This window comes from Chinchilla lanigera, unplaced genomic scaffold, assembly GCF_000276665.1.
Source record: "Chinchilla lanigera isolate Chin_1 unplaced genomic scaffold, ChiLan1.0 scaffold00054, whole genome shotgun sequence".
In the NCBI taxonomy this organism is placed as follows: Eukaryota; Metazoa; Chordata; class Mammalia; order Rodentia; family Chinchillidae; genus Chinchilla; species Chinchilla lanigera.
In genome coordinates, this window is record NW_004955455.1 from 5363661 (window position 1) to 5379567 (window position 15907).

At 42.9% G+C, this 15907-nt stretch overlaps 1 protein-coding gene across 4 annotated transcripts in view; it reads left to right on the forward strand.

Moving 5' to 3' along the window:
- Rnf185 (ring finger protein 185) overlaps positions 1-15907 on the forward strand; it is a 43086-nt gene that overhangs the window by 12131 nt on the left and 15048 nt on the right. For 3 of the 4 annotated variants that reach the window (XM_013520463.1, XM_013520462.1, XM_005396299.2), the window contains 2 exons: positions 12608-12831; positions 15636-15654. In XM_013520463.1, coding sequence (XP_013375917.1) covers positions 12656-12831; positions 15636-15654 — 195 coding nt within the window. In that variant the 5' untranslated portion in view covers positions 12608-12655. Of the gene's footprint in view, positions 1-12607; positions 12832-15635; positions 15655-15907 lie in introns of those variants that run through there. The other variant, XM_013520464.1, reaches the window with a different exon arrangement.

A 15907-nucleotide genomic window follows, 5' to 3' on the forward strand; every position in this document is an offset into this window, starting at 1 on the left:
TTTAACATTTCATATGTTTCTTTAAGTCAGGCGTGGTGGTGCACACCTGTAATTTCAGCACTCAGGAGGCTGAGGCAGGAGGATTGCCAAGAGTCTGAGACCAGCCTGGCCTATGTACTGAGATCAAGGCCAGTCTGAATTGCATAGTGAGACCCTGTCTCAAAAAACAAACAAATGTGTTTTCTAGCACTTTTTTGCTGTTTATATATTTTTGTTGTTGTTTTATTTTCTTTAGATCCCTATAGCAGCATTTACCATATGTTTGGTTGTTGTTTGTTTTTGTTTTTTGAGACAGGCAACCTTGTGAGTGTTGGGATTATAGGTATATGCTACCACATCTGGCCACCGTGTTTTTATTGTGCCACTTTTTGTTTGTTAGTTTTTGTTACTTGTACTTTTGTTGGGGCTGGGGATTTAGCTCAGCGGCAAAAGCGCCTGCCTGGCAAGCGCAAGGTCGTGAGTTCGGTTCCCGGTACCGGAGAAAAACCAAAAAAAAAAAAAAAAAAACCAACTTGTACTTTTGTTGTTTTTTTTTGTTTTTTTTTTTCCGGTACCAGGAACCAAACTCACGACCTCGTGCTTACCAGGCAGGCACTGTGCCATTGAGCTAAATCCCCACCCCCCTGTTACTTGTGCTTTTGGTGTCATATGGATGAATTCATTGCTAGACATGAGGTTTACAAAGTAGGGACCAGTGGCTTCTGGTTTAAGATTCTCAAAGATGACTTAAATTGCTGCTTGGTTGTCACGACCCTACTTCTTCACTTTTCACATCTCTGAAGATGACATAGGTTCATCTGTTTATTCCATTGTTTATTGGGAGCACAGTACTTAGGTAGGATGTCCTTGTACCCTTGCTGGCCTAGGGACACACAAATCTCAAATAGCACTTTCGTTAGGGTTATTGATTTAGGCTATGCCTCCTTCTGTGAAGTTGCTTAGGGAACTAGCTGGCTATTCCATTTGGGGACCAGCCACCAGGTTGATTCACATAGTAGTCTCTATAGTACGTGACAGTTTAATATCCACTCTCCCAATAATTTGTCAGAAGTGCATTGTGATGTGGGCATCACAGGCTTTTAAAAGATGAACAACTTTCTCACTATAAGAGTGGATCCTAGGCAAAGCCCTATAAAGTTTCTGTTTTTTTTTTTCCTTAACACTCATCTCTGCCAAGGCAAATCACAATTTGACTTCACTAGGCATGGTGGTACATGCCTGTAATCCCAGCACTTGTGAGGCTGAGGCAGGAAGATTGCCATGAGTTTGAGACCAGCCTGGACTACATAGTAAATTCAAGGCCAATCTGAACTACATAGCAAGACCCTATCTCAAAAAAAAGAAGAAGAAAAACAACAGTTTTTCTGTTTACTTGACCACAAATGCCTTGATTGCAGGAACCAGAACTGTTTTTATCATTTGGCATTGTAAATGTTTGCCAGTTGTACTGGTATTAAACACAATCAAGTGCTCACTTTCAGCAGCACATATGATAATTAATGGAGGTGGCTCAGGACACAAGCATGATTTATAAAAGTTGACATTATAGATTATTAGAATGGTGTCATTTTTCCATGCATTGTGGCACATACTTGTAATCCCAGCACATGGGAGGCCAAGGCAGGAGGATTGTCACAAGCTGAAGGCCAACGTGGCTACTTAGTTCAAGGGCAGCATGAAATACATAATGGCACCCTGTCTCAAAAATATTTTTAAAATAAAAATGATGTCATTTTAGTTTTATTTTCAGTCATAGCTAGCCCTCTTCAGGATCCCTACTGAAAAGAAGTGAGATCATTATTTTGTCAAATATTCACTAGGTTGTACTAAACTCTTGGAAAGTTTTCTTCTTGCTTGGTTAAATTTCATCAATCTTAATTGTTTTCTTTTTATGCTCTGCCTTCAGAGTACTTTAGAAGTCTTTAGCTCAGCCTTAGTTAAAATTTGAATTAATGAGGATTCATTGACTTCATTAAAATAAAAACAGAACCCTAACTTTGTAACTTTTTCTCATAACAAAGTGGGAGGACAGACACAATTATCTGTGGTTGCAGGTGAGGTACACTAGTGTCTCTTTTACTTTCTCGGTGCTTAGATAGAATACCCAACACCCACAGTTTAAGGAAGGCGGTTTACTTTGGCTCACAGTTTGTAGAAGTTTCAGTCCATCGTGAGCTAGTTCCAAAACAAGGCGGTATGGCAGAGGAGAAGGAGCTTATGGCTTGGCTGTAGGAAGCAGAGAGAGATCAAAGGGGAGGGAGGTAGACTCTGCCAGGCCACACTCCGAGAGGCCCACCTACTCCAACCAGGCTTCACCTTCCAACATCACATTTAGGTAGAAATTCATCAGAACTAATAGGTGGTACATGTCACACTTCCATGATCCGGTCATCTTCCCAAAGCCCCACCTATGTGTGCATGAGCCTTTTTTTTTTGAGACAGGGTCTCACTATGCAGTTTAGGCTGGCCTTGAACTCATGGTGATCCTCCTGCCTCTGCCTCCTGAGTGCTGAGATTACAGGCATGTGCCACCAGGCTCAGATTCGTGGGGATTTGGGATGACATGCAGATATAAACTAACAGCTGGCTTATTGAGTGCCATAGCTGAGCCTCAGACCAACTCCTTGGGTTCCATATTGCTCCTTTCACTGTGTTGTACTAGAAAATCCATAGCCACTGGGATCCAATCTGAAAAGCTTTTAGTAGAGTATTTTCACTGCTACATTTGTTTGAGTTGATATTAACAAATTTCTGTCATTCATTTATGTACATTTATTGAACATCTCCTTCCTATTGGGCACTATGGTAGCACTCGGGAGGCTGAGACAAGAGAATAGAAGCACATTCAAGGCCAGCCTGGGCTACACAGTGAATTCAAGTCCAGCCTAAACTACGTAGCCACCCCGTCTCAAGAAACAAAAACAGAACAAAAAGCATAATTATTCCTCTATTGTGAGTATTGTTGTCTGTAATAGATAAGAATGGGAAATCCTGAACTGTTTCTTGGTTGCAGATGCCTGATTTTTGGGGGGGATGGTACTTCGGATTGAACCCAGAGCCTTTGCACTGAGCTATAGTCCCACCCCTTTTTATTTTTAATTTTGAGACAGGGTCTCACTAAGTCACTGAGTTGCATGTGCTGGGCTCTAATTTGCTGTCCTCCAGAGTGCTAGAATTGGCTGGCTTCCTGTTTTTAATTATTGTTTTTATTTTCTCATCCATTTAAGAGTTTGGGGTAATACTTATTATTATTTTTTTTAAATACTGACTTAGCAAATATGTAATGTTCCTAGATCTGAAACACATAATCAATGAAGAATGTTTTGTTCTTTAGGATACTAATTTTCCACAACCATTTAACTAGATTGATTTGTATTATGTTGTACAGTTCTGAGTGTTCTTGAACATCAGATCTGACAGTCCATACACATTTATGAAGTGGACTTGAGGTGCCTTTCCCTGGGAAAGGCTAACTTGGTATGGGACTGGGTATGAGGAGATCCACAAGAACACATCACTAAGATACCATTTGTTAAGCACATTGGCTTAGCATTGGGAAGCTTTGACTTGCTTTGTGACTATGGGCAAATGACTTAACTCTACTGAGCATTATAATTTAACACCCCCAAGGATGCTAATGATGATAGGTGGTGATTGCACATTCAGTGTTCTGTTTTTATACCTAGATCTTTGATCCATTCTGATTTTATTTTAGTACAAGGTGAGAGATAAGGGTCTAGATTCAATCTTTTGCATATATGGATAACCTGTTTTCCCATCAGCATATGTTTTTGGCCCCTTTATCAAAGATAAGATGACTGAGAGGTTGTTTCTATATCCCCAGTTTTGTTTCATTGATCAACATGTCTATCTTTTGGCAGTATCATGCTGTATTTATCACTGTAGCTTTGTAATATAATTTGAAACCCTGGTTTGGCTATTCTGGGTCTTGCTGAGTTACCCAGGCTCCCTTACATTTTAAGTTCTTCTGCCTCAGCCTTTGGAGTAGCTCAGATTACAAATGTATTGCCACCATACCTGGCAAAACCTTAAGAAATTTAACCATACTTCCACTATTCAGAGACAGCTACAGTTAATATTTTTGGCCTCTGTTTCCCTGTAACTTTTTTACTTGATATGATATAACATTCAGTGTTGCAAAAAAAATTTTGTATTGGGTTTGTTTTGTGTAACATTTAAACATGTTTAAAGCTGTCATGCAAGCAAAATTTCTCTGCAAGTAAATGGAATCTATGCTTAATAGATTTAAGATAGTGCAATGGAGGGCTGGGGATTTAGCTTAGTGGTTGAGTGCTTTCCTAGCATGACTGAGGTCCTGGATTTGATACCTAGCACCACAAAAATGAACGAATGAATGAATATAAGGTAGCATAAAAGTATAATGTTACATAGTATGATGTATTATATACATGTACTAGTTTATTTAGCCAGTGAATGGGAGCTGGATGGGGGCAGAAATAGACATTAAAATGATAGTGCCCTTGGGAAGATGGGGTGGGCTGGCTTAGGTGCCTCTGTTGGGAGTCTGAACCAGGTAGGCCAAGCCTGCAGGGCATTAGGAATTTGACACCTTCCTTCCTGCCTCAAAGTCCCAGCTCTTGCTGTCTTACCATCCCTGTGTGTTCTATGGGCTCCAGCTTCATTGCACTTGACACAGTGACTTGTCCTCTGGTCTTATGTGCAGTCTCCACATCCTCCCCAGCATCCCCTTCTCCTGTGCACTGTACACACCTTTGTTAGTACCCAATATGTTAGATTACCTTGTTGGTTTACTTGTCTGTATCTCCCTTAAACTGAGACCTTTTATCTGTATCCTAGCAAATAGGATCATTTATACATCTTTGAAAGTGATAAAGGGTAGTTGAGTAAATAAAGTGCTTATAGGGTACCAGAGAAAAGAACCAGTGCAGCTCTTAGGAAGCCAGCTCTCAGGTCTTCTGGACCTTTAAAGTCATTCATGTCATTAGTCCTGTATTTGAGGGACAGATCTCTGAGGACAAACATAGGGACCTAAACACCATTTATTCTCTAAAATTTTAGAACTGCTTTCTGTGTGTTCTAAGTTCCAATCAGCTTACTTGTTTCTCCCCACTCAAACCTTCTGTGTAGTGTGGACATTCTTGGAATTTGCGTCTCATCTCTGTCTACACTTTAGCAGCAGCCTAATGAGCAGCACAGACACGTTCAGTCATGCCAGTGTTCCTGGCAGAAAGCTTCTGTATGTACAGACATGTGCTCAAAGAAATAAGACCTCTGCTGGGATCGTGTGAGCTGTTTATCACCCAAATTATAACTGAGATGAATATTTCTAGGTTCCTGTGTATACCTGGTCAAGGAATTCCTGGAGTTAAATGGACAGAGAAGGCAAATAGTGAATTTCTACAGTTGTTAGAACCTGAGAACTGAACACAAGAATACTGCAAAGAGATTTCCTCCTGAGATTTGAGTTTCTTGGTGGTTCCTGCTGGGATATTGTCTCGCTTGCTTAGTTCCTATAAGGTGGGCTAGGGTAAGAGGAACAAAGGCCAGCTTTAGAAAGGTAGTAGTAAGGATGCTGGGTAGTCATAATCAGGCTGTGTACTCCAAACAGATCATTAAGTATTGTAAATCTGCCTTAGTTCCAAATGGATCATGCTGGTATTATAAATAGAATGTTTTTCAAAAGTAGCTGTGAACTTGTTTGTTTTTGGGGGGTTTTGTTTTATTTTGTTTTGTTTTGTTGAGATAGCGTCTCACTGTATGGCCCAGGCTGGCCTTGAACTCCTGCCTCAGTCTCCTAAGTGCTGAGACTACAGGCTTGTGCCACCATGCCTGGCTTGGAACTTGTTTCTTAAATGATCATCCGTGTCTCTAATGACTAAGTGCTGACTAGTGTAAAATCTCAGCAGACTTGTCTCCCACCCCAATTTATCTGACCTCTTTGCAATCCCTGTGGATTGTAGCCAAGGGCTATACATTCAGAAGGATAGGCCCTGAGATTACTGTTCTTCTCAAACCCTGTGCTGTGCTGGTGTTACTGCTCTTTGCTTTTGGTCAAGTTCGCCCTATTCTAGAGCTGTGTTTCTGAAACTGCTCATCAGAAAATCAAGATAGAAGGAGGAACACATTGACAAAATACAGATTTCAGAACTCAGGAGGCCAAGGTAGGAGGATCATTTGAACCCCAAATTCAAGACCAGTTTGGGCAATATAGACACACACGCACGCACGCGCGCGCGCGGACCAGACACAGAACTAGCCAGAACGTGGTTGCTGTGTGATCATGTCAAAGTGTATAGGCTACTAAGGGCCTCTTTTCCTTTTATTCTTGTCCAGTTCCTGATCCAGTCCGGGCCCTCTATTTTCTGGGCTCCTTGTCCTAGCCCAGAGGGCGTATGAGGCTGTGGCCACATTCTTTTGTTCCACAGATGTTCTGTAGACAGTGGCCAATGGAGGCTACTCATCTCTGCCATGACACCTGCATGTGGGGAGGTTCCTGTGCATGTAGTTGGAGAAGAGGTAAAGAGATGATCCTTCAAGGATATTTGTGTGGCTCTGCTGTTCTGGCAGTTGACCAAGACCAGTCATGCATGCCTGTATCACTGACTAACAAATATTTGAGTGCCAACTAGGATGAGGTTCTAGAGCCCAGGGAAGGAACCACATAGGCAATCTAACAAGAATTAGAATGAGAGTGATGTGATGTAAGTTTAGACATACAAGGCTGTCTCTGCGTGGCTCGCCACAAAGTTGCCACACCTTGCAAACACTAAGCTGACATGTGATTGTCTCCTGATCATTCCTGCCCTAACACCTGCCTTGACCCCAGTTTGTTGTTTATGTTCATGTGTAAGAGTATGGACTGCTCAGAGGCTTGTTGGATCCCAGGGGTATGGAGGGTAATGACCAAGGTAAGTGGTTTATGTGTGGGCCTCTTTAGCACCAGTAGCCCCCTCCAACTGTGGTGTGCCCTCCAGGTCACTGTGTTATCTCAAAGCCACCTCAGTAGCCTTGTAGGAGGCATAATTTTGTCTTGGGTTACTTTTCTCTTGTTGTTGAGACAAAATACCCAACACCCAAAATCAAGGAAGGAAAGGTTTACTTACCTTACAGTTTGTGGAGGTTTCAGTCTACAATCAGCTGGCTCCAAGGCAGGGTGGCAGGGCACAGGGGCATTACTTCAAGGCAGCAGAAGAGAGCAGAAGCAGCGAGAGCAAAAAGGGGAGGGCAGTAAGCCTCTTTTCCCTCCCTATATCATATGAGGGCTATCCTCCCATAGCCGTACCATCTCTATGCTCGCCTCTTGCATAGGCTCAAGATGTAGAACTGCTGAGTCACTTGCCAAGCCTCTAGACTCAAGTTGACACTGTATCAACCATAAAATCCACCCCTTGTCAACTTGGCAACCTGACACATTTCTTGAAACCAGTTTCCAGATACAAAGACATTATTCTTACATTTCACAACTTGAACATTATAACACAGGTTTAATAATCCTTAAGAACCAGTATTAAGTCTATCAACGTTATATTACACTACAGCCATAACATTTTGCCCCTGCCAAGACTCATGCACATCCCTGTATGCAAAAGGCATTTAGTCCATCTGCAAGAGTTGCCAAAGTCCTAACAGCTTCAGCATTGCTGAAAAGTCCACGTCTCCTCCAAGAAGTAAGGCAAACTCTTAGCTGTGAGGCCCTGTACAAATGAAAATTTAAACACTTCCAACATTCAGTGACACAAAATAAACATTACCATTCCAAAAGGTACAAATGAGGATACAAAGCATTGGTACCAAAGCAAGTCCAACATCCAACAGCACAAACATTAAGTCCTATAGTTCCATGTCCAGCATCTGAAGCAATCTGGCACATTGTGAGGTCCAAAGGGCTTGTGTGACTCCACCCCTATGGCACTTCTGGTAGTTACAGCTCCCATGGCTTCTCTCTTACACCTGCTTTGCTCCCTGCTTGCAGCTTTCCTCAGACAATCCACATTCCTGGCCTTTCCAAACTTCTGGGGTCTCCACTGCACTTTTCACTTCACACTCACAGCTTCACACACTGGTCTGTCAGAGGCACACTGTCTGGCCTCCCAGGCCTTCTGAAGTCTAGGTGGAAGCCTTCTTAACCTCAGAACTCTTGCATCCTGTGTGCACCTAAAACCAGTGCCACGTGGATGATGCCAAGGTCTGCTGCCACATAGAGCAGTAGCCAGGCTTTCTTCTCTCTTGACTGTAAGGGTCAGGTGCTTGGATTGCTGAGCACTGTGAACCTGATTCTGAGGAACAGATTCTCGATGCCACTGCCATTCTGGCACATGGTGTAGCCACTGCCATTCTGGAACGTGGTACCCTGTGGCTTTCGCCTCAAAATAAAGTCTTTTGCTTTTATAGGTTTGAGGCTGCAGAGGGTGGAGACTTGTAGCTTCTTGTGATGCCTTCAGGCCATCTTTTATATTGTCCTGTTCCTTTTCATCAGTCAAGATCTCAGCTCTATCCTCTCAGCCCATAGCTTTACTGGAGCTTCCTCTCTGGACAAACTCACAACATTTTAAATCATTCTGCTGGGCTCTTTGCTGTTGATTCTCAACATAAATCTGGCTAAAACCCCTCAACAATAGCCATGCCACAGCCTTAACATTCAACTGCCTTCAGATTTCTTCTGCCAGATTAATTAGTCCACCGCCCTTAATCTCATTCTCAGGCAAATCTCTGGACCCGAGCAGAGTACAGACAAACTTTTTGCCAAGCCATAACACATCATCTCGAGTTTAGTACCCAGTTTGGTCCTTCTTCCCAGCAGAAGCCTCCAGAGCCCAGTCTTTATCAGCAGGATTTCTGTCAGCCTTCTGGTCTTCTGATCTCTGACCAGAATCTCCCATACAGAACAGCCTAAGGTGGTCTAGCTCTACTCTTTCAGGCGACATCTCCAAACTTTTCCAAACACTTCCCACAAGCCATTTCGAAGGATCTTGAACCACATGGTCAGGTATAGTCACAGCAACAACCCCACTCCTGGTACCAAATTCTGTGTTGGTCACTTTTCTCTCATTTTTGAGACAAAATACCCAACACCCAAAATTAAGGAAGGAAAGGTTTACTTACCTTACAGTTTGTGGAGGTTTCAGTCTACAATCAGCTGGCTCCAAGGCAGAGTGGCAGGGCACAGGGGCATTACTTGAAGGCAGCACAAGACCACAGAAGCAGCGAGAGCAAAAAGGGGAGGGCAGTAAGCCTCTTTTCTCACATATTGTGTGAGGGCTGTCTGCCCATGCCCATACCATCTCCGTGTCCTCCTCTTGCACAGGCTTAGGCTGTAGAACTGCTGAGTCACTTAGCCAAGCCTCCAGACTCCTCCAGTTGACACAGTGTACCAACCATAACAGATACCCTCACTTTTTAGATAAGAAAATAAAGCCAGCAAGGAATCGACCAGGCCATATGGCCAACATGGCATTCAACAGTCAATATTTGAATGCAAAGCTTTTTGGGTTGAGTTGGGAACTGGGACAATGTGGGCAACTTTTTTTTTTTTTTTTAAGACAGGATCTCGGGCTGGGGATATAGCTCAGTGGCACAAGTGCCTGCCTGGCAAGCACAAGGTCCTAAGTTTGATTCCCGGTACCAAAAAAGAAAAAAAAGAAGACAGGGTCTCACTGTGTAGTCCAGGCTGTCTTTCAACTACTCTGTGGCTTTGAATTCATAATCTTCCTACCTCAGCCTCTTGAGTACTACAGTTACAGGCCTACACCACACACCTAACTTGAGTAATATTTTTTTTAATGTGCTATTACTGTTTTGTCAGATTTCAAAAGATACACGCATATATATTTCATATATATATATAAAATCTCCGATACTTTTTTAAAAAATGGTTTCCCTAAGTTGCTTAGTTGCCAAAGCTGGACTCTTGTGATCCTCCTGTACTGGGATTATAGGCATGTGTCACCACACTCAGCTAAATAATTCTTTTTTGTTGTAAACTAGGTTGATTTTATTTTCTCAACAGTTTCTCATGTATCAGCTACTACAAAAGCAAAATCCAATTTTTTGTCAGAGATTTTTTTTTTGTCAGAGATTTCATAGATGTCATTTTATGTTTGTCTTATTTGAATCTGGTTCTAGCAAGATCCACACATTGCAAGTGGTTAAGATGTCTCATGTCTTAGCCTTTAACTCTGACCCCTACTGATGGAGAACTTGCGTTACTCAACCTGTAGTTGGAGTTAGCTAATTATATCCTCTGGAATTAATGTATCCATCCTTATTTTCTGTAAATCAGTAATTTTTGTAGCTTGATTAGAGTCTTTGTTTTCAGGCAAAAATGCCTCATTTATGATGCTATTCATTTCCCATTGAATCAGGTCAGGAGGCTGTTGTTAAAATTGATTGGTGAGCTGGATTTTATGGTAGTCCTTTCCTCATCTTTTACATAGTTAATAATTTCAGAAGATAAACTATTTTGGATAGCTGGATGTGGTAGTGCACGCCTGTATTCCCAGCACTCAGGAGGCTAAGGCAGGAGGATTGTTGCCAGTTTGAGACCAGCCTGGGATACTTAGTGAGTTCAAGGCCAGCCTGAACTGTATAGTGAGACTCTGTCTCAAAAAAAAATACATACATGCATATGAATGATAAGGAGACACTAGCTGTAGGGGTACAGTAAAGTAGCAGAGTGCTTGCATAGCATGTATAAGGCCCTAAATTCAATCCCCAGCACCATATATGGGAGTGGGCAGGATGCATGTGGGTCAGGTACTTAGGATTCTTCACCTGGAGCATCTAGAAAAGCAAATTTATCCTTAGGTGAAGAGAGCTGATGGAGAAAAGGAGGAAGCTCCTGATCAGAGAGAAGGTCTTGGAGCTGAGGCACCAAGGCACTGGTTCTGTCAGCAGCCACATGCCCTTCTGGGACATTACGTAAAATGATGTAACTGAGTGAAAAAGTGGCGGTGAGTTGGCTCTTCTCCCTGCTGAAGTCTCTGAGCTGCTACCTTAGAGTTTTTCATGAGCCCAGAGCTGTGACTCTTTTCTGTGAAGACTCAGTGGAGGCTTCTTGGTCTGAGAAAACTGCAGCATATTTGATCTTTATCTCTTTGTACTTTGAAAGCTGAAATCAAGGTGGTCTTCTGGTGCTCCAGTGGTGAGTCCTACACTTATGGAGAGGCTGCTTGTTTTGGAGGCAGAGGGTGAGATGAGTTGGAGTGACCCAGTTATAAGTGCTAGAAAGTGGCAGCTTGGGGGCACCATATAGTCCAATGCCTGTTTTTGGTTTTTTGGTTTTTCGGTTTTATTTTTCTAGTACCGGGAATCAAACTCACAACCTTGTGCTTGCCAGGCAGGCGCTGTGCCGCTGAGCTAAATCCCCAGCCCCCAATGCCTATTTTTACAGGTGAGAGAAATAAGGCCTGCAGAGGCTGCTACTTGCAAGTTGGAGGCTTGGGCAAGGCCAGCAGTAAGACTCCAGTTCTCTAACTGTGGTAGCCAGTCAGCACTTTCTACTTGAAATTTCTGAGATGAGGGTGGCCAGATCAGCCTCCTGACGGATTCTTAATGTTCACTCAAGGTTTGTGGGTATCCCTTTGTGCTGGTCATGTCCTCGTTGTTGTACACCCAGCTGGGTTCTTTGACTTGGAAGTATTAGTCAACAGTGTTTTGTTCTGACAGGGCATGGTGGTGTACACCTGTAATGCCAACATTGTAGCAGGCTAAGGCAGAAAGATCACAAGTTGGAGCCCAGAGCAGGCAACTTAAAATTTTAGTTGAGAAATTAAAATGTAGTTCAGAGCTCAAAGGCTTTGGTCACCAGTGTGGTCTATGGTAGTACAGTGGTTTAAATACAAACGGGGTATCATGAGTCCCAGTCTCAGTTCCATGCTAGTCAGGGTAACTCAGGCTACAGTTTGCTGGAAAGGTATGAACCAGATCAATATTGCCCAGAGCATAGCATGAGTGTGCCAGATGACTTGATACACAGATAAATAACATTTTCCTCTTTACATTTATACCTATCTTTACAATAAATAATACTGGTTTTTCATTTACAGCAGTGGCATAGCTTTCTCTTTTAGTGTATTGAGGCTAAAATGATGATAAATTCAGACAAGATGGGTAGTATTCCAGCACGGCAGAAGGAGGAGTGAAAAAGATTGTAATGCAGAAAATCACCATCTGTGTCTTCCTGTCCTCCTAACCTTTCGTAGTTATATTCTGAAATATGTCAATCACAAGCTTGAGTAGATTTCCCTGTCTTGGCCAATTTAGAGGCTGTCCAAAGTTAGAGAGCATCCTGAAAGTTCAATTTAATTGAGCACGTATTTAACATCTTGTTGGGTATCACAGAATAAAGATAATGATAGCTCCCATGGAGAACCATCTGGAGGCTGGTTAGGATTTGCAGTTTATTTGTGAAGTATATTCTGGGTCACATTCATTCCAGTTTCACAGGTCCCACCCCACAACTGTTGTTCTCAGTATCCCTCTGGAAAGTCTGCTCAGTAATTTGGTCATTATCAGCTTCTGTTACTGAGAGAGGATGGGGATGTTGGCATGAAAGCCAAGGGAAGTGACCACAGAAGTGGGCAATTGAGGGCTTTCTGCCTTTCAGGATTTTCCTGGAGAGAATCTTCATTCAGAGATTTGCTGATAGCCAAGGATGGCAAGCCAGGGGCCTTCGGCCTCTGCATCCCCCGAGAACTCCAGTGCAGGGGGACCCAGTGGGAGCAGCAATGGCAGTGGTGAGAGCGGAGGCCAGGACAGCACCTTCGAGTGCAACATATGCCTGGATACAGCCAAGGACGCCGTCATCAGCCTGTGTGGCCACCTCTTCTGGTCAGTATCCCTGCTGCCATCCCAGAGTTCATGCCACAAAGTTTGGAAAGCCCATCGCCCTGGGCAGCTTAAGAATAGAAGGCCTCTCACCCCCTTCGGGTCCTGATATACTTAGGCCAAAGGGGCAGAAGACCTAGGTTCCCACCCCAACTGTGCCACTAAGCTGGGTGACCTTGGGCAAATACTGTCTCCACACTGGACTGCTTCTCCCCAGTTCTTCAGTGATAATACCACTTAGTGATAGTAATACCTGCCACATGATGTGCTGAACCTAGAAGCAGTGGCAGTATAGCGTAGTGGTTATACCAGTGACTTGTGAAACCATATTTCCTCCCCACAATTCTTGACTCTGCCACTTCCCTATTAGCTGACCTTGGACAAGGTGCTTATTCACACTGCCTCATTTTACTGGGTTGTTTGTGAGTAATGAATGACCCAAAATATATAAAAGGCTTAGAAGAGTACATAACATGCAGCATGTACTATGTGTTAGCTAACCATAGTTATCACTATTTTATGTGTATGTGTGTATATCAAAATGAAGGGGCAGGATCTTTGTCCATTTCAGCCCTAATGACTACAGAAGCCCCTGTTGGCTCTGAGAATCTGGGAGAATGTTGAGTTTTGCTTTTTTTCTCTTGAAATTTTTGGACTGAATCTTGAAAAAGGAACGGAACCTTGATTGAAATTAGAGTATATGAATGGCAGGTAAGACAAAGGGTCCATTCCATCCTAAGGCAGGCAATTTCTAGGGACAGGCATGTGCACTTTTGGGTTCCTCTGAGACCCTGAGGCTACTGTATACCTCTTAAGCCCCTTAGATAGGAGGCTGGACATGTTAGGAAAGAAGAATAGTTGTAGAGGGCTGGACCAGATTATCAAAACCTGATTTGACTGAGAGGACATAGAGCTAATGAATATTTTTGAGTAGGAAAACAGTATGAAATGAGAATCATTTAAGCAATATTTAGAGGAGTTTAAGTTCACACCAGTATAAAAGATAAACTTATTGGTAATTAACGGAATTGTGCAGAGATTTTGTTGTCCTCAGAGTCCTTCCCTAATCTTCTTTGTGAAACTGTTGTAATCAGCTGTATCAAATTGGAAATACTTAAGAATATCATAGAACCAAATGTTTTTCTTTTTTTTTTGCCGTGGGGGTGGGTGACCGGGAATTGAACTCAGGACCTTACGCTTGCCAGGCAGGCAGGCACTCTACCACTAAGCTATATCCCCAGCCCATAAAACCAAGTCTTAATGTGTGACAGAATTAAGAATTAAGAAGCTGGGGCTGGGGGTTTAGCTCAGTGGCAAAGCACCTGCCTGGCAAGTGCAAGGTCGTGAGTTCGGTTCCCGGTACTGGAGAAAAACCAAAAAAAAAAAAAAAAAAAAGAATTAAGAAGCAGAGAACCATGGGAAGGAACATGGATTTTAAAATGATACAGCTGCTTCCAGACTAGGTGGTGTGTCTTTAGGCAAATCTGCTAGCTTCTCTATACAGTACTTTAGTTCCTCATCTGTAAAGTGGAGATAATTAAACCCCTTGGTAGGTTAATACAACCATCCAATGACATTAATAAATGAAAAGGTATTCAGCCACATCCTGTCACACAGTAGGTGCTTAATAAATGGGAGGAATCCCCATCATTGTTCTAATCCTAAGCATTCCTCTGAGGGTCATTCATTCACTTCCACTTCTCGCTCAGAGCCTTTGAGGAAGTTGCCAAGAAAGATCTGCTGTGATTTGGATTATGTTCCGTTCAGGTTAGAACAGCCTTGAAAGGTTAGTGTTGGAGTCAGATGTGAGGGATTTGTTCTGTCCAGAAAACCTGGATATCTGGTTTGTGAAACTGAACTGGTTTAGGAATTGGAAAAGAGCTATCCTGAGTGCATGGTTTACTCGGCTAGAAAAAAACAAATGTGTGAGGGACCAAAACTATATCTGCAGTTTTTCTACCACCCTAGTGAATAGTGGGTGTGCAGTAGATATTTGAGTGAATTAAGTAATGAGAGAGAAAAAATACTAAAAATCTGAATCTTTTCCTTCAATTCTGTAAATGCCATTTTTTGCTTGCAGTGCTAGGTGTTGAAGGGGCAGTAAACTAGAAGTCTGGAGACTGTCTTTAGTTCTGGTACAAGTCGCTGCATGTTTCTGAGCTTTGATTTCCTCCTTTGAAAAATGAAACATTGGACAGCAACTCCCTAAACTGTGCTTGCCCTTTCTGTCAGGTAGCTTCCCCATTCTTTTCATTACTTAGCAGTGTTTTTAGGGAAGGCCTGACCTTTGAACCTACTTCCTGCTAGCAGAGCTGTCAAAGCGGAGGACAGCTTGAAGACTGTCCAGCTGGATCTGGGCTACCTAGGAGTCCACACATCCCTTGTGAGCCTGAGGAGGCTATGAACCCACTGAAACTGGGCACTAAAATAATATGTATGTACATGTATGCTTGCATGTACTGCATTAGAATGCCTGTGAATTTTTCTACAGAAGATACTTAGCTTTTGGAGTTTTTCAGAGGCTGTAATAACTGAAGGCTATCTGGATGGTCTGGGCCTTAGTGGTCTGCATGTGCAATGGGATCCCAGAGGTGGAGACTGGGGTCTTGTCTCCGCTCTCTTGGTTTTCCAATGACGTCTCATTTCTGATCCCATTAACCCCTCAATGGGAATGTGATGCCGTGATTTTCCCTGATTTTTGCATTCTGGCACTCCCACCCTATTCATCAAATGTTTCTGCTAATGAAAGCCTTTTTCTTCTTTTCCCCCTTCTCCTTGATGACTGGTTGCCCTGGGGACTCTGGCAGTTGGCCGTGTTTACATCAGGTAAGGTGCATTCCATTTTTCTCTGTCTTTCATCAGCTATGGTTGCACAAGATAGCCCTAGTCTCAGGAGACTCCTGTCAGAGGCTGCAATCTCCCCTGTTTCTGGACTCATTTGCTTGCTTACCCCCCAACCCTTTTATACACGTACCTGCTAACAGACACTTAATGAAATAAGGGGTCATTAGTATCTAAGATTATCCTAACTCTGCCACCTTGGTAGGCCACCACCACACTGGGTCTCAATTCTTCATTT